Source organism: Haplochromis burtoni, unplaced genomic scaffold (genome assembly GCF_018398535.1).
Source record: "Haplochromis burtoni strain Fernald_Lab_line unplaced genomic scaffold, NCSU_Asbu1 Contig_484, whole genome shotgun sequence".
Taxonomy (NCBI): Eukaryota; Metazoa; Chordata; class Actinopteri; order Cichliformes; family Cichlidae; genus Haplochromis; species Haplochromis burtoni.
The window spans coordinates 129,887-149,869 of NW_024582845.1; the positions used below are offsets into that span (position 1 = coordinate 129,887).

The 19,983-nt window shown below is 38.5% G+C and overlaps 1 protein-coding gene across 1 annotated transcript in view; it reads left to right on the forward strand.

The window, feature by feature from the left end:
* The first annotated feature begins 1,752 nt into the window (after positions 1–1,752).
* tnfsf10l (TNF superfamily member 10, like) overlaps positions 1,753–19,983 on the forward strand; it is a 42,550-nt gene continuing 24,319 nt past the window's right edge. The window contains exons 1-2 of the mRNA XM_005946753.2: positions 1,753–1,791; positions 5,389–5,538. Of these exons, the coding sequence (XP_005946815.1) occupies positions 1,753–1,791; positions 5,389–5,538 (189 nt within the window). The remainder of the gene's footprint in view (positions 1,792–5,388; positions 5,539–19,983) is intronic.

Sequence of the window (19,983 nt, forward strand, 5' to 3'; positions counted from 1 at the left end):
TTGCGCACAGGAAAATGATTTTTTAATTGCTCCATTAAAATCTTCAAAGTCAGTTTTGATATGGTTTTGATGTACTAAGTGTGTGACACTGGAAACCACAGTTCATGTTGTGTCTGATAACAACAGTTAAAGCTGGTTTGTTTTAGTCGTCAGAGTAATTGTTTTCTAACTTTAGCTGCCAAACTGTAATCACAATAGAAGCACAGGGTCCAAAGCACTGCAAGTACGTTTTGGAAAGACAATGATAATGAACCCATTTTTCTGTTTTTCTACAAACTTCTGCCAAAGAGTTTAGCCAGATGTTTCATCTCTTAGTCCTCTTAGCAAGGCTGCCTGAGGGTGCATTACATCACCATGTAACCTGAATTAACAAAATATATTTTTTATGATCCAAATATATTAAAATTAATCTTCATCGCAGTTTTCAAATGTTTTGCGGAGAAAAAAAATGGATATGTCGCGATGCAACAACTGTCAGGGGTCTTTCCAAGGAAAACAACATCTACAGACTCTCATATCTATTTTTCTTTTCTTTTGACAAGCTAGCCAACATTATACAGTTATATTTGAGCAAGTTTAACAACACAGTTGAGAGTTACAAAAGATTTTTGCATGTTGCAAATGTTTTTAGCTTTTGTTGGTTTGGATTGGGCTGCGGAGGGGGCCCGATGGACTCATTGCTTAGGAGCCAAGGGAAGGATAAATGATTGATGTCAATACATTGAGAAAATACTTTGCTCAGGGGATAAGTGCAGCAAGACCAGAATTTAAGACTGTTTGTGTAAAATATATCATATGGCTTCAGAGAAAATTAAAGTGTGCGTTCATAAAATAATAACAGCAAAACTGCAAAGCAGATTACATGCTATCAATAAGATTAGAAACCCTCTTTAGACCATTGTTTAAGAATTAAAAGTAATTAAGTCTTTGTCAGAAGACATTTCTGCAAATTGTAAAGAAGTAATTCTGTCCTCTCACCAGCTTATTGATTTGTTCTTGTCGAATCACAGGGGTGTAACTTATTCCTGAAATGATAGCTAATAAAGGCAGTTTTGCAATTTAGGGGTTTTGGCAAAGAGGATTCAGGAACTGGCTGACAAACTGCTGTCAGTGGAGAAGTCAGGATGGATGAGGGGAGGGACCTCTTCATAATGCTCATGCTTAAAAACCTGTGGAGCCGTTCCAGATGGATGTTCTCAGGGCATGGTAATGATGTAGGGGCTGATTCCTCCATCTCTAGAGGCCTGCATGTCCACACTGGCCTACAGGAAAAAAAACACACTCACATTTTCTTTGCTTTTCCAACAGCTTTACTAAATCAAAAGGATTTTGAGTTCTGGAAATGACCGATGCAATCGCTTAAATGAAGAGTTCGTTTTAATATTATGGCTTCAAAATGAGTAAATGAAAGACAAACTGCCAACCAACAGATCGGAAGAATTTGGTTTACACGGACAGATCAGACAATTAGATTAAGTATTTATGGAAAGATCCTCCAGGGGAACCAAACATGGAAAGCAAGAAAGGCTGTGCTTGGCTCTGTGGTGGTGCTGGCTCCCAGCTGAAGCCAGACACCAGCCAGCTTTTGCATTGTAATCATGAGAGCTACAGCACGAAGACTCTAAATAAATGTGACAAAATTTGTTCCTCCAACCCATCTCAGTTGGGACTGGAAGTCATTGGGTTGTTTGTTCAAACAATGATCTTAATGATCTTTTAGTCAGATTGCACAGCATTGGGCAAAAATCAGCAATGTTGGTTTGCTACATTGGTCAATCCACTATTGGTCAGGTTGGTCTTCACTAATGTGTCTGAACAATTTTGTAGAGACAGCCAACATTAGCCAATGTTTCAAAGGTTTTATTCCACACATCTGCATCACCTACTGAACGTGTAGGTATCAGTCAGGTCGGACAGGTTGTTTTTTCCTGTACACTGGGGAAATTAAAGTACCCTAAACAAAGTATCATAGCTTGCATTTCCATGACTTCTGTAAGGTCCCTTAGATCTAAGTGGCTAAAATTTTGTTAACAATTTTCTTTTTTTTCTGACTGCAGAGATTTGTCTGTGGAGAGGTATCTATTATTTATACATAACAGAATTCCAGCTGAGGTAGCCAAACCTTCAGTGGATGGTTCATATTGTCCTGCAATTTCATTGTATGTGTACAACCGAAAACCATCCATCAATCCATCTTTTTCCAGTTTCCCAATTCTGGGTCAATTACCCAGTGCCAATTGACAAAGAATCAGAAGAAAATGATCACAAATTAAGAAAAGCATATGCAATCATAATTGGAGGTACGTAAATATATTCACAGTGGTAAATTGATGGTAAGTTGTAAGTGCAATTTAAATACCTTTAGGTTATTTCACATTCAGTTAGTTTACTGCAAATTTCAATTTGTTTCTTTTTAAGTATTCAAAGGTTTAGTCCTAATTAGTGATGATGTCATCATTTCTCCAGTGAGAGGATGTAGGATGTTTTTTTCACACTTAACTTACTATTAGTTTAAATTCAGAAACAAATAAGTGCATTAACTTTGTGATAATGTTTCTGTGGAAGCTCAGTTTGGCCTCTGACCTCGTTTCCATCCACTAATGGAGCAGAAAGATTACTTCTAATCCTGTTTTTAGCTCTGTGCACTGATGTGCATGGGCTTTATCTCTTCACTAACATGGACAAGACTGTTTCCCATAATAGATCAAACACTCCCTACCGGCCCTGTCAAAACTTAATGGACACACATGCTTGCGTGCAAACACACTTGCAAAGCATGGTCTGTAAAATCTTTTATTTTTATATACAAAGGAACTCCTTAATAGCAATTAAATCCTTCAACCAGATCCACCAAAGCAGGGAGTGTGTTTTGGCAAAGGCGCCAGAAAGAAACGCAACTCACTTTCATTCTGTTTTGTGTGCCGAGTGAGCTCAGATCCACTCATGCATGTGTGAAACTCCCTATCACTTCTGCTGTCATCACTCCTCGCAATGCACGGGGTGTCTCTGCCCATACTCCACTGTCAGCAGTTTTTGTTGGGATGTATCCTGCTTGTATTCGGATGATCTAAAATGACCTGCTGTGCTTCCTTTTCTCTCATCGCAATGGTGAAAAACAATAGAGAGTAGATAGATGAGGGAGTTTAAGTCACTTCTCAAAGAAAGACGTTTTTGAGCCAAGTCTTCAAGAGTGACGCCAACAGTCACAAATGACCCTTAAAGTTTCACAAAACGCTTAAAATGAGCGTGTACTCTAATTAACTCAGCAGTATGTAATTTTGTGTGCGATTAAGTTTAACCTCATCACATGCAGAGAATACCATTAAATGCCATTAAGTTAAAGGATTTGCACATTTTTACCCTCTGCAGGTTTAAACAAGGAATACGTGGGACTTTTTTGGTAGCTATTTTAAGAAGACCTTTTATGCATTTCCTTATTTTCTGCCTCACATATATACTAGTACAGCTCTCAAATAACAGGGCCAGCATATAAAATTAATTCCTGCGAGCCACAAGCACCTACTTGAGGCTGCTCAGTTTCATATAGTATAATATATAAATAAAAAGCTGTACAGATAATCTTAAAATGCTGAATTAGACAAAATGTGGCTACTTTGAAAGAGTTTGTTCTGTAGAGCTACAACTTAAATAAAAACCTTGTAGGTCTATGTGATAACTTCAGATGTCGACTTGTTTTTTACAGGAGAAACAGTCAAGTTGCAAATGCTCTCCCTAACAGTAATGTATCCAGTGAAGACTCAACTTTCCATTAGATATTTTGTCTTCTTGTCCTTCTCCCAAAAAGCTGTCGGGTTCATGCTTGTGTTGCTACTGACACAGTCTTATATGAATCACAGGTTTTTGGGTCATGCAAAGGTCAGATAGGTCAAGAAAACCTCTTTGTCAGCTTTGCACATTTTGTAAATTTGACTGTAATGGATAATAAGAGCCTCTCAAAGTTGACCTCAAACTAGACATAGACTTGTAACTGGAATGTGTACCAACTGGAACCGCTGACATGTGTGTCTAATTAGACTCATTGGGATTTGTCCTTGAATAGAAGTGAAGTCATTAGAGATGTGAGTCATCTTTTGTCAGGGCTGGGCAGCAATGTTGAGATGTGGCCCCGGTGGTCTTTCCCGTAAGGGTTCTGTCCTTCTCACTTGGTTTGAATTAAATTGCCCACACAGTCGCAGGAAAGGGAGACAGACGTTTGCATCAGCATGAGCTGGTGTGGGAAAAGAAAAGGCAGGGGATGGAAAAGAACACAGAGGAAGAAAAGGGGTTTCATTAGAAAATGGAGGTCAAGCAGAAAGAAATTAATAAAAATACAGAGGAGGGTTGAAGGAGGGCAGGACTGTAATCTCTCTCCTCATCAGTGCTTGTTACAGAGTCATTAACAGGGCTTTCAGATCGTGATGCCGACAACCTCCCTGAAAGATATCCACACACGGATACACACACTTACACATCTGTGTGCATAACTCCAAAGCTAGAGCACCGTGGACAATCTGGTTCCCAAAGATGTTTTATTTGACCCATGCTGCCTAAAATTACATGAAAACATTTCTTATTTGGGATGGAAGTCGCTGCCAAACAGGAGGCGTAGCAAAACAAACAATTTCCCCTCTGCCCACTGAGGAATTGTTGATTCAATTGTCTCTTATTAGACTCCATATGTGTGTATGTCTGCACACATGGTAAGAAATGTTCACACTAGGAAAAACCCTTTACTAAGTGTTGTTGCATAAGTACCTGCATTTCAGTGGTGCACCTGTGCCAAAATATTCTCGTTACGTTTGGTCTCAGCCTACAAGTCAATCCGAGACGAATGCCATTTCCCCCCCAAACACTTAAAAAAATGCACAAATTCTAAAATAATCCTCAAATTATTATTTTATCCTAGTTGTTATTGCTTCTGATTGACTTTTGTTTACTTAAACCTGCTTATTTCCATCCTTGAAAACCTGCAGAAAGGTTTGGTGCCTCAAGATAATGTTGCAGAAAAAATAGCAGAAATTAGAAACACGTGCTCAAGGAAACTGACAGCACATGAGCTGATGCTCTGAAAATGCTGACAGAGTGATGATACACAAGAGTATGACTAACTGACATGCATAAATATCAAGAGTAAAGGGAAAGAATAAATCAATTTAAGGATGTTTATGGACCCATGTAAGTGATCAGAAATGATTAATAAGACTTAATTTTGGGATAGTTATTGTGGAAACAGTTGTGATAACGATTGTCTTCTAGCTACTGATAAATATTGTATGATACGCTGGATCTTTGGGTTCCGCATCTCATGAGGATCAATTTGCATCAAGAATTACTGTCATTTAACAGTCGTTTAACTTTCTCTGTTTTTGTCTCACGTTTGTCCTATAGGTGCGTAGCCAGGGAGTGACAGAGGAGTTAAAATGCCTGAGTTTACTAAATGCTCTGGATAAGGACCAGGACATCCCAGATCAGCTAGCCCAGCTCTTTGGCGAACCCTGCATCAAACTGGCCGAAGGCATCAAAGCTTACATCTCCAAGGTAAGAGATGGAAGGAAAGGAACATTACATTTACCACGCATCAACCAAATGAATAACAATATTATTAAGCAAAACATGTTTAATAAATTGATTTAAAAGATTTAATTGCCTCTCGTATTAGGGCATTGTTTTTAGTTTTAATACAGCCTTCAACATTGTAGGTCTATTAGTTTTCCAGTGCCGATATTATCTTGAAATAATAGCTTCACACACACTGACGTAAAACTGCCTCAGTTTGCATTCTTTCATTAATACAAATCCAAAAAGTGCACTGTGTGCAATACTTAGCTATGTAGCATGTATTTTGGCAGAGTAGTGTTGTCTTAAATCAAAAAAGATTGAATGATAAGTGCAATGTTTGACAGTGACTCAACCAAACTACTGCGTGTATCTCACAATTGCAATTTGTCAAACACCTGAACAAACACAACACTAGTTCTTTTACATTAACCCTCTGCAACCCAATAAACTTCTAATAGAAAATTCCAGATTCCTAAGAATTCTGAAAGAAACTGGAAATCTGATTGTCACTTCAAACACCTAAATATATATATATAAAAAAAACTACTGGAAGCTATCACAAATAGCTTTTTCAAACCATATCTGACCACGTAAGATTTGTGTGTACAGTTTTTCTTTAATAAAGAGTTTGATTAAATTCTAATATCAAATGAGAGTTAATTGGCTAATTGCCCAAGTCTGACAGTGTTAGATCCACTTCAAATAAAGTTCCAGTCACTGGTGTTAGCAAACACTAGCTAAGACCAGAAGCAATAAACAAACTGTTGCAGAAACCTTTCTGTTGTCAACAGCTGTTATTGTGGTACAGAGTACAGACGGTAAAGACTGCAATGAAAACTGCATGAACCCAAGTAATGCCACAATATGTTAAAAGTTCATATTTTAAAAAAAATATACTCTTGAATGCTAGCCAGTTAGCTTTAACTTAGCTAACTAGCAAACATCATTGTGATGACATCACCAACATGACGTGCACACTCTTAATGTGCTTAATATAAGACTAGATATCTTTTTGAATATGCACTCATGTGCTTAAGAAGGGCACGTACAGAAGTAGAAGGTTTGAGATACACTTAACATGTTATAAAATTGATTTCAAGAATGCTAATTTAGTCAATGGCTGTTGTGTATGGCTGGTACTTTGTATAAAAAACCCCAACAATGAACAAAAGTTAGAATGTAGTATTGCTCATTCAAGAAAAAATATTGCAAATATACTTTTTGTAGACTGGATGGTACATTAAATGCATCTTTACCAGCTAATACTCATCCAGTACTTTTCTGAATGATTATCTTTATATCCCATTAAGGTAACTGATGAAATCCAGATTTGAATTTTTAAAGCCCTCAACTAAAAGTTTTTAATGTTGCCACTAATGATGTGAGCCCAGACAACTCCGCTGACCCTGGGTTAAAGACCAGATGGAGCCTGGTTTCAGCATGAAGGAATCTGCACAGTTACAGTGAATTTAGAAACATCTGCAGTGACTGATGCAGAACTGGAACTCTGGCTGGAAGTAATTGGGTGTATTTGTCATTATAATAGAAAAAAAACTTCAGCTCCAAGGGAGAATCACTCAATCATCAGATAACTATATATGTGTATAGGACATATGAGTTGAATTAAGAGGAATGGACAGTTTGTAAAGATACCATCCAAGGTTTTTGTCTGAAATATACACAATGTCCCACAGCATCTGACAGCAGTCCACTAATATACAGTATGTGTAGTAAATGGCTAAATGGCTTTTACTGAGTGACAAGTTTCAATGGCCTAATGGCTGTATCCAGAACAGATTATTTAAATAAACCAATCGTATGTGTGGCTCTTGTGAAAGCTTTCCGACTCTAAACTTTTTTCATGGTTTAATTGGAACTCATTGGTTGTTCATTGTACTCTCTATTACTGAAAATGGCAGGATGTTTTGCCATTCTTTCAATTTTACTTCATGGTCTTGGCTTTGTGGTCAAGTGTACCCTTTCAACAAAAAAATAAAGAAAGAATACCACATCAGTCATATAAATGTCTTGGAAACCCAGATGTTTATGATGGATTAAGTGAAAGGGAATCATTATTAGTACTAGAAATGAGAGCGCTGTAAGTAAAACACCTAATTTTTCTAAGTTTGTGCTCAACAGTCAGAATCCCTGCATGTTTTTTTTTTATAGTTTGGCTTATTTTCTTTGATTCTGTGGCAAGTTTATTGATAGTATTAGTAGAGATGAACCTTTGACCCAACAGACTGTCAGGTGTTTATAGAGTCATGCAGTCATCACAACACCAGTCAATAATTGACTGCATCAGGTGTGCCACTGGAGCCTTAATCCATTTATAATCTAACACCGCTGTTTTGCTAGACGTTACCATATGTAACCTCTATCTTACGCAATTCTGTACTTGTCAACACAAGTTTGATTTGAAAAGCTTGATTTGCAAATGTGTTTTGTTTTTTTTTTGCATGTGTTTGCCTGCCAAATGTTTGGTTTAAACCTGTTTGGCCTTTATCATTGTAATCTGTAAAACTGCTCTCTTAAAGCACTTGGGCCAGTCAAACAAATGTGGGCAGTGACTTGCAGGCAAGATTCTTCATGCAGGGTTGTTACAAATTCTTGTGTTACTGAAAAAATTTTGTGCAAAGCTTGCATTCTCTGGTCATCATTTCGAAGTTGTAAAATGATGTTCTTTTGTTTGCAGATTAAAGAAAGGTGTGTTTTGTTTTTGTTTTGTTTTCCTGGACCCACAGCACAGGCACTAGAGGGTTTGTTTATAGAACTGATAAAACTTTGTGGGAAGTCTTCATCTCTTTCAACCATATTCAGATTTTAAAATGTGGTCTTCCTTGACATTGACTTATTAGAAGTGATTATACAATTGTAGTTTTATATTTTAACGATGAAAAAAACTCAGTTTGTTTGCCTGCAAGCTTCTCCTACATGATCAAGAGTTGAGCAACCAAAGCTGGCACACAAGTTCATTTTAGGCCCCTAAGGGTTCTTATCTATATCAGATATTAAGACAGCATCATGTTTCCTAGCAACCAACAGGCTAAAGTTAACAATTTCTTTGCTTATGCACCTAAAAGACCATGGAAAAGCTTAGTATCATTTCGTTTCATGGCAGTAACTTGTCATTTATATTCACAACATATGAATTCTATTTACAAAATATTGAATTATGCTTAATATGATATGACGTCATTGTTTTGCCTAACAACGACCTAACGACAGACTAACATGACATGCCAGAAAATACTGCTGCAGTCACATGTGCTAGTTTGTGAAAAACCTCACACGTGTCATGAATCATGCTTTTTTTTCTACACTAAAGCATTAAAACTACTGAAGGGTGAAATGAAAAACATTGAACAGATGGGAAACCTTGCATACTGACAGCTATGTAGATGTTACTTTGACATACACCACCCACCTAAATATTGGTGGAGACCTAGTACACTGTGACATTTCAAGTGAACTCCCCGATGGCACTGGTCTCAAGCCACAGTACAATGCATCCTGCTGCGATCTGATGCACTGACCCTGCTACAAACTACCCAGACCCCATCCTGAGTTGTGCCAAAACAAGCCAAAGATCGAAACCCTCAAACCACAGGGCCCAAAGTAGCTGCTATTAACCTTCTGGCACTGGATGCCCCAGGACACACCGGAATGTCATATGTTTATACCCCAATGAATATGATCTGTTTTTTTGACACAAGGGGGGGGGGCTGCACAGTATTTGTCCAGTAGTTTTACCACATGCCAGTCGACCACATCGACTGGCATGTGGTTTCCTTGGGGCTCAGAGGTCCAAACTTGGCCACCGCATAAGCAATGTAGACCACCAATGTAAGACCGCAATACAATTACCCACACAACATCCCTGCTGTAGGTAAACAAATTGCAGCTGACACACATTAACGTCACACTCGTCTCAGTGCATATGTTGAATCAGCTTCAACATACCAGTGACTCCAGAGAGCCCTTCGAGAATCCCACCACTGCTCTCACACCCACACACACACACAGTCATTCATAAACCCACTAACCCACTCCACTGATATAAGTCCTCCTCTTGCAGACATTGCCAACAGGACTTTTCCCCTCAGTCTGAATGTCTGGACGCTCTCAGCAGTATATCTTCAGCCCCCTTAGTTCCTGTTGCCCCCACTCAAAATCTCTTTTTGTGTCTGGCTTACATTCTACCTTTTTTTTTTTAACCTCTTCACCCCCTCCTCTCTCTCTGCTCTACTTGTATGAAACAATCAGAGAGTGCTGCTCCATGCCCCTGTGGTCCTCAGTGGACTGGAACAGGAATGTCTAGTTTTTCTCCAATGCATAAGTGGATAACAGAGAAAATGCAGGCGGGCAATCGCTGGTGACAAACACTTAAACATGTTTACATCTCATTACTTCCCTACAAATGCTCACACATGCAGACACACGTACTATCGTGCTAATTGAAACCCCCCCGGAATTTCCCTTTGGTTCATTTGTAAGCCATTGGAAGCCTGTCCACTTTTACTGATTCCTTCGAGCTGGTTTTGAAACTCAACACGTTCTGTTCTTCTTCAGCTCGCGTCACTAGATTGACTTTTTAAAGAGTGGAACTGGTACGCGAAAAAGCCAAGATGGTGGTTAAATCAAGCTGGCAGACCAAGGAGGCGCCATCCCTTTTCTTATAAAATGTTCCAGTGAAGTGACCGGAGAACCAGAGATGAAACTCCAAAGTTTTGTTGCCATTTTTTTAACAGATGAATGGAGAAGCTGGAAAGCAGTTATACATTCTCAATTATGACAGCTTTACAACAGCGAGAATGTCATATAACAATCAGACTGTGTCCTTGAGACAAACTAAAGCTAATCAGTAGCTTTCACAGGAATCACAACACAGTTGACTCAGAAAAACAAGCGTCCACCCCATCATGCCAGACAGTTTAAGATGACAGCAGGGTTAAGCCAAGAGCTCTGATGGGAACGTCGTGATCTGTGTAGCACAGGGCAAAATATACCCACTTATCACCTGACTGTCAGTACATTAAGAGGCTGAGAGCTCTTCCGTTAGTCTCAGAGTCAGTTTCCCATGCTAAACTAGTGATTTGCTAAGCCTTTGCGATTCACACAGTCTGCTTCACTGAACTGACTAACATTGAGACGTTTATTCCTCCTTCTCCTCCTTCAACTGATGACCATAGCAGGTCTTTGTGTAAGTGGAATAAAGCAAAAAGTCACTGCCAAACAACAAGCACAATTCTATATGACAAAAATAGGTCACGTCTGACCACAGCCACTTATAAGGCATGTTGTTGGTGTCTGTAAGGCACACCAGCTGTTTGCAGCTAACAGGTGCTGGAAGCGAGGAGCTTATCGCGGATCCTCACTGCAGCCACTTAAAACCATTTGGTGCTGCACTCTTTTGCGACATGTTGACATTTTGTTGACTTTTATTACTGTGCTTGCGTGAAAATGCGTTAGTGGGTGATGTCCATTTAAGTGCATAATTTAACAAACAAACGCACATGGCAAGAGGACATGGTTAATCTTGGATAAAGATTATTAAAGAGATATTTGACAAGTCCAAGTTAAAAAAAAAAAAAAGATCTCTAGTTATCCACATGAAAGCAAAAAAGCTATCTAGCCTTTCACTAATAATTTTGAGAATTCACTTCTTTCTTCACAAACTCTCTCTCAAGCACACGCAATGGCTCTGTGCCTCTTAGATTTGGCACGAAACCGACAATCCAACAAGTCCAAAACAGATGCTTGGATGGGATTCACTGATGAACTATGTGTGTTGGATAGGCTTGGGCTTGGCCGTGACGTTTTGGTTAGAAAAGAAAAAACAGACTGATGAGTAGAGAGTGTGAGAAGGACAAAGTATTAAGAATGAGCTTGAGAGGAAAGAATGTAAAACTAATAAAGAGGCGACGATAAAAAAAAAAGTAGCATTAAAGCAGATCTGGCTCGTCGTTTATCTTATAAAATGCATTGGCTCCACATGGAGATTCCTCATCCATGGAGCGCATGGACCAAATGCACATTCCTACAAACTGTGCATGAGTGATGCAGTGATGATGTAACAAATAGAAACCGGTAAGAAAAACGAGAAGCCATCAACAAACCCAACCAGGCAGAAACAAATGGAGAAGGGGAAAAATATAGATGAGAGGCTGAAGAAGAACGGAAAACAGGCAGGAGAGAAAAGAAATAAAAAGCACACCATGAGATCAGACATTTTTCGCTTCTGACTGCCATTAAATCTCATGACCATTTAGACCTCTTCTCTTGGTTCATTTCAACTTGCAGACACTTAAAACCTGCCTGCAGTGTTCCTAATCCATCTTAGTCAACACTCTTCTTGGCACTTTCAAATTGGAATGGAAGTGGAAGCTATGAACATGGAATAAATGGAAACTAAAAAGCAAACTAATTTCAGACAACACCATACAAAATGTAACTCTACCAACGAAATATAAGAGAAACATAAGTAAATTTGAGCACGGCTCATCATATGCACTAAATGTGAAGGATATTTACTTTACTGGTTGCTGTAATCACTTGTCTACCACAACTCTTCAAAAAGACATTTCATTGATTACAATCTCATGGGTCCATTGCGGTTGCCGCACTGGTTGTGTTGCTTGCAAACAGTGACACCGCCATAGCTTTGTATAATGTATATCAACACTTAGACCGTGAGTACACATTGCAGTATTATATACTTTATGAAGGACAGGTGTAGCCATAGAGAACAATCTTCCAATCTACTAATTGGAAGGTCGGTGGTTAAATCTTTGGCTATGCTAGTCTGCATACCCCAAGTTGTTAAAAAAAGCGCGTAAGTGTAGATGAAGTGCTTGGGCGAATGTGTCATGTTGTAGAAAGTACTTTGAGTGCTCAGGTAGCGTAGAAAGGTTCTATATAAGTACCAGTCTGTATACCGTTTACTTTTTGGCAGTAGCGTATATCACAATTATTTTAAAAAAATCACACTGATTACTTCTTATCGTTATGGAGAAGAGTGAGTTATTGTACATGAAGCTAATTTTAAAACTGTCTATCTATCTCCAACTGCAGATAAACATGTGTTGTGTATTCATCCATGAGTGTAGATTGTAAAAAATAAAATTATTTCGTAATTACGTTGAAACAGCAAAAACTGAAGCAGTTGGATTCCATGAAAACAAATAGTGATAACTGCTAAATGAGACATCTTCATGTGTAGCAACAAACATGTTTCTTTCTGTTATTAATACCACATTTAAATGTGTCAGGTCTGCTTGATTTTATTTTTTCAATGTACCGTAGAAGGAAAAAAAACATTTGCACAAAAATACTTTTGAAGATGGATTTTCCTATTTCATACAGTTGAAGCCTCATGTGTACTTCAGCTGCAGTAAAAAGTAAAGAGAGAAGAGAGGGAGAAGAGATGTAGATGCAAACAGGAAACACGTAGGGGCTCTGCAGATGAAAGAGGAGAGAGAGAAGCTGACCCAGAATCAATAAAACATCTCACAGCGCGGTTTTAATAACATACACATTGTGTGGAGGCGAGGAAAGGGGACCAAGTTAAACTTCACTCTAGATAAAATTATTTAGTTGACTCTAGTATATCTGTCTAACACTTTTATTGCACTGTGCTTACCGGTGTATGCATCTAAATAAGAGACCAGATGGTTCATGGCATAAAACAACCTTGCCGATATCCGCGCATCAGTTCACAGCTCAGAGTTTGCAGTGATTGATGACGCTCAGGGACTGGGTTGGTTTGAACTCAAAACACAGCAGGAAACTATATTAGACCTCTGCATGGTCTCAGCGCTACTCTATCTTTATCTTCATTGACTTGCAGACTGGCTTCTTGTCTTATTTTGCTAACTTCTGAAAACTGAGTGAATGAAACTGGAAAGATGAATACAGGGATTGAGGAGAAGTTCATTTTGTTTGAGGGGGAATCTTTGTTGCTCGCTCTGCTATAGGTCAAAGGGTCAAAACCAACTCATCTTGACAGTTCAGAGCAAAGGAAAAGGATTTACCTTTCAATTTAGGGCGAGTGAGTCAATCCACACCCAGCTGTAGAGCTGCAGATTTACTAAGACTTTTCTGACCTGTAGCGAAACATTATCATAGCTATCCTCATATGACCTCAGCTTCTATTTAACATGAGCTTTCATGTGGTGTTATCAGGAGACAGGGCTGCTTATTGTCATGGAAAGGAAGACGTTTTTACATTTCCTTTCTGTCATCTCAAAGTCCACATAAAGGAGCATTAACCTTATTATCTAAACCTGCTGCTTTATCTCTGGCCAACATGGAGTCTCAGAAAAAGTGAAAATCTGAAACCCCTAACTTTACAACTGGGATGATGGAAAGCGCCCATACAGACATTTAATGACCTTCAGATTCTTCTGTTATTAGCTTTGCATCTTGGCCATTGTATGCAAGTAATGTGTGAAAAGTTAACAAAAAGAGGAGACTACATTAGAAATCCCATTTACTTATGTTCCTCAGATCCACCTTTGTGACTGTTGAACAGCTTCGCTTTAATGAAATGTTACCAAATATCTGATGGTTACCAAAGTTCACAAAATATAACTAGGCTTGAGTATCAAGAAACATAGATTTTCTCCAGACCAAAATGACAGATGCTGAAACCTTCCCTGGAGCACAGTTTGGGACAAATAGCCAAACGGTCGTCTGACATGAAAAAAAGTTGTCTTGGTCTGGATAAATTCTAACCAAGGTTTAGTTTAATGTTCCAGCATTTTCTTCATGTTTAAGACATTGAGACCTACAGTAATCCAGGAAAATGGGTACCGATCAGTTAGTATGCTGATTACATGTCTGAGGTCAACAGCTAATATATCGGAGATTCCAGTGTGGTGAGGGGATCCCAGTTTAAGACTTCCTCTGCTGGACGTTATTTAAGGTTTTGCACATAAATTTTAAAAAGCCAATAAAGAACTGAATCCTGATTGGACAATGGCCAGTGTTCTTGCACTTAAAAAAAAAGTTTCATATTTTTGCTCTCCACACGGAGTATATCAACACACAACCATAAGCCAAGCACTGGCCAGTACTCCTCTAACTAAAAATCTTATCTTTTGCCAGCATGTTCACCTGCAGATATCAGCGCTTACACAAAGTTTAGCCAGCTTTTAGAGGTTATAGCATATAAATGGGTGCCAGGAACACCCAGTTAAAGGAGCAGGCAGAGCCTAATGTGAAAAACGGTTCAATGTGTTAGAAAATAGACAAGAATTTCTCAAAGGATGAGGGAGAGAATGGAATGGTTATGCCACATAAAGCATCAACAGCATGTGAGGCGTTAAGAAAAGGAAGTTGTTCATTCACTTTATTTGATTCACCCAATTGGCAATAGTAGGCTACCTGCTGAGCTTACAGCATGCTGAGGTCAGATGAACGCCCATCTGGGAACCCATCACTGTCAAGTAGGTGGAAGCATATGGATACTGGATACGTGGTGAAAACAAGAAAAAGGGGAAGTTGTGGTGAGAATTTTCCACACACGCCTCATGGACATGAATGTTGAGATAATTTGAGGGTTTTAATGATTTCTTTGAACTGTTCTTTTTGGGTGGGTGTAAGTAAACTACTACCACTACACCAACCTTAGATATTTCAAATAAGGTTTAGTGTGCACACATGACATCAAAGTGAAACCACACCTAACCATATGAAATGTGTACAGTTTAAGACGAACATTGAACCTGTTTTGGTATAGAAAAAAAAAAAAAAAGTAAGTAAAATTTAAAAAAGTTTAAATAAAAAAAAGTTATTTCTCGCCTCTTTAATTCTTTTTTTACTCCATAGTTATATAATAATAATAATAATAATAATAATAATAATAATAATTTCAGAACTGTTTCAGATGACAAATATGAAATAGTTTGTGCCTGTAGACACGTTACGCTCCAGTGTATTATTTGCAATCGTAGCTCAGTTTCCTTAGGAAACAAAGCTCCGTTGGTCTCTCTTTGTGAAAGCATTGTTATGTTATATCTCTAAATCTGCCCCCGTCTCAAAGCGGTGATGTCACAGCAAATATTTAGCTTTTGGCTGCTGATGCAGAACAGCTGCTTTGACATCAGTGTTTAGGGTGTGGATAGACGAGCTGCAGGCTTCAAAGGTTTAACCTTCATGCACCATGCAATGTAGTATTAAATTACTCTTTGAAGCTTAATTATTCACTGTGACTTCTGCTATTAAGACAAGAATGTGGTCTTGTTCAACAGCTTTATTATGCCACACCAAAATGTCTTTAATTATATTAACCAATAACAGAAAAAAGTGTGTCTTTGATTCTCTGCCACTCTCGTCTTCTTTCGACACTTGAAGTCTGAGCGAACCCTGTGTCTGAAAGATGTTTGTGGTTTATAAATGCACGGTTTAAAATCTTTGCTGAAATAACTCTTTTATTGCACTCAAATAATACTCTACACATAAAGGAAAGTAAGTGGAGTCAAACTTAACAATAAACAGTATGTTATGAATTCACAAAGCCCTGATAGACGTCAAAGAGTCGGACCCATGACTCACAATTTATTAAGCATGAACATTTCATCACCATTGTGAGTTCTCAAGGCAAAGCTTTGATGATGAAAAGGTCCTTAAAATAAGTTTTGCCAATATTAAAGTCAATGGTCCCAGTTCACTTTAGGACTCTGATGAAGACAGTGTAGTGTTAAAACGTTGGTGTTTACCGTTAAAGGACGTATTTGCTAGTGTCCTCCGGTCCCTTTGTTGTCCTCAAGCTGAAGCACCTGATTTGGCTGCATTTTGCTGGAGGAGAACCCTGACTTTTATTTTATCTTCTAAGAATTAGCATCAGTCAGAAAACTCTTATAAAATAATGTAATGGAAGTTGGTCAACAGGATTCGAAATGGGCAATTTGCCTGCTAGCATTTGGTTGCTAGCCACATGCTAGCTGAGAATAAATACCTTATCGTGGTTCTGACAAATTCAGCATGAATAAACACCAAATAGCGTTAAATACATATAATGTCACACAAAAAAATCCTGCTAGCTTGATAGCATTACTTTACTAAGGATAACTAGCTAATGCTAACTCACAGCATCAACAATGTGTCCTCGTTCTTCTGGCTGAAAACCGGTTGGTGGGCCTTCACCTTCGATTTTATATGTAAAATGATGGCTGATAATGGTTAGTGTTCCAACTTTTTGACTGTCACAAGTACACAGGTGCTTGTAATGCATTTCGTAGCCTTTTTTACCAGCACACTAGCAGGAAAGAATAGCAAGTGTGTGCACCAATGATACTTTGTGTAATTGTAATAGGTATTTCCTTTTAAGTTCCTGGGGAAAAAAGAGGCAGAAATCACACTTTATATTTTATCAAGAGCTTCATTGTTATAACAGTGGGCATAAAAAACACTAAGTTGACAAAAAACAGTAGTGTCTTGTTTCTCATGAAAAGTGTCACAATACACAACTGGTCTATATTCCACATGACAGACCTCGCAAAAACACATTTGCTCTTACAGTACCTTAACTGTTTCTTTGGCTGTCAAATGATATAGATTAACTGTCACGTTATTCCATGGAGACAAACATGTGGTGTCCTTTAGGGACATCGTTGTCTTTAATAAACAACTCCCAGTAATAATTTGTGGATTTTTATTTGCTTTTTTCAACCAGGGAAAACCCCACAAATGGACCTATTTTAATTCTTCCTTCAGTTTGCTCTAAATTCTTGCTTTGAGTTTCTCCTCCTTGTAGATGTGTATGAAGTCAATGTGTGTGAATATACTCAATGTGGTCAACTCAGGACAGCGCAGCCTGGGCTGATGAATAATGCAAGAACGGTTATATTTCAGTAAAAAATATGAACTTGAAACTAACATAGTAAGTTGTTTCAACCTTGTCAAGCTAGAAACAGTAATACTTTCTAATAAGTTAGTGCAAAGGTTATTGCATCCAAAGAAATAAAGTTTTCTGTATTCAAAAGAACACTAATTTGCATCTGGTAGCATGGTCCTGCTCTGGGACTCCTCGGTCCTTCCACTGGAAAATATGGAAAGCTGTGCAGTTGTTCATGAAAACAGATTCGATTTTGATGCTGGGTTGCAAAGTGGCTTGCAAAATACTCACACAGTGTTCAGTATCTTGCAAGAACATCTCGCTCACTGCTGTTGCTAAATAATTTTTGAATGAGCGTTAGTCTCCATGAAATAAGATGAGGTCATTGTTGGGTTTGATCTTTGGACTTTTTGACTGTGAGAAACATGGAGAACATAATTTCATTAATTCATATTTCACTGAAATGTAAATATATATTTTTTTAAAAACAAAAATTAGAAGGCACTTGTTTGACCTTCATCTGTGATGAAGAGATTGAAGGCAGCATGATGTAACTGGAGTGACAGACTCTTGGATTTGTCTGAGGATTTGTTTCATGCCAAAGGAACAAGTTGGCTTTTGAGCAAAACTCCCTTATCTTATTCTGCTCTACAGTTGGCTATTGAAAAGCAAATGTCAGTCACTGACATACTGTTTATGCACTAGCACACACACAGGGTGGAGTGGTGGGCTGCTGTGTTGTTAGTGATTTCCAGCTGATAGACAAACACAAAAGACCTCTGTGTCTGGCGTCGACCACCCTCCCTCTCTCTCTCCATTCATTCCTTGGGACGTGTTCCTGTCCAGCAAACCCCTGAAAATCCCCCTTACCTCCATCTTCACATCCTAAATACCTCACTGTAGCTTTCACATTTGCTGAGTTTCTTAAGCATCAGAAAAGCTTTCATATTGTCACGAAATATCCATTAAATGCTCAATTCCAGACTCACGTTATTTTTTTTCCCCAAAGCAGAAGTTTTTCCTCACATGACCAATGCATCCATCATTTATGTATAGCACATCCCTAAAGTATTTCAACTTCATGTAATAGATTTCATACAAATTTTACATTAACTTTCAATGCCTTAACTTAAAAAACAACCAAAAAAATAGCCTACAGTGACCTTGTACACTTGGTGCTAACAAAAAGCAAAGCTTACAAGATGTACAGGTGCTCCAATCAATTTTTCACTCTTTCCAATAACCCATAACAGATGTATTGCTTTCTCTCGGGCTCTTGTATTGGCTTACACTGTATGCTCTCTGGCCAGCGTTATGAAAATGCAAAATATTTTGTGGATCTCTGCAGGGTTTTCACCAGAAACCAACAGACGTGGGTTTGTTGGTGAGACCATGGCACAGCTGTGAGTCAGTTTAGGCTCAGTGAATCCTGTTTATATACCCAGTCTGAATATCCTTTAAAGTTGTTGTGTTAGTCTTTTTCAAAGGTTTTCTAGAAAAACAACGAGAGAGAGAGAGAATCTGATTTAGTGCAGAATATCGATAACTGCTGCGGGGATCTCTAACCCCTTCTAGTTAATAACATGTTTCAAAATGTCTGAGTTTATCGGATCCTGGCATCATTTTCTGACAGCTGCACCTTGAAAAAACAATGATGTCAAACTCATAACAGCAGAGTTTTTGTATATGCAAACTTTTCCACTGTTTCTCCATTGTGAGAGATGCTGAAACAATTTGATGACTGCAGAAAACCAGTGCAGGCATATTTTTTTCTACAAGAACCAATAAGTAGAATCAGTAATTAGCAAATAGAAGTCAGAAGGGTTAAAAATGAAACTTGGAACGAGTAAAACAAACGTCACCCGATTGCAACACACTCAGCTCACACCTGGGGATCAAAAACACACATAAATCTTGGTATTACACTTCATATCCAATGAAGGTTGATTGGAAGAGCTTTATTGGAAAATCACTGCAATGAGTGGATTCACTGGCATACTGCCAAAAAAACAAACTGTCAACAGTGACTTTTAAGGGAACTAAATGTCAGACTTCAGTAAATGGAAAAATTCAGACTAAACAGAAAGAGGCTGCAAGAGCAATTCCGACCAACTCGAGTGAGCTATTGTGCTCCGAGCTTGCTAGCTTTAGTTAGAGGTTTTCTAGTGTGGTAGCAGGTGAAGATTCTTGTGGTTTCAGAAAGCCTGGTGAAAGTCAATGAGAAAACTCTTCTGCTGATTTTATTTACAAACTCATTGGCCGCCCGTTTCGCTGACTGCGTTGAGCGGGCAACCACCACATACGGCCGAGAGCGGCCGGACCGGGTTTTAGTCCGTCCGTTTGCCACATCTCTTCCCCCCCTCTCTCTGTCTGATCTACCGTTTCATTAGTTTAAATGTTAACGAAAATCGTCTTTTTTACAACACTTTTTTTTTACAAATGTTTAGGTTCTAGTGCCTTTTGTGGTCTTATTATCTTGCTTTTTTTCACAGAATCTGATTTAAACATATCTTTGAGGGTAAAACAGGCAAGTTGCTCTAATAAACCCGTATAAGGATCTAAAGCCTCTGGGAAACAGCCCCTCC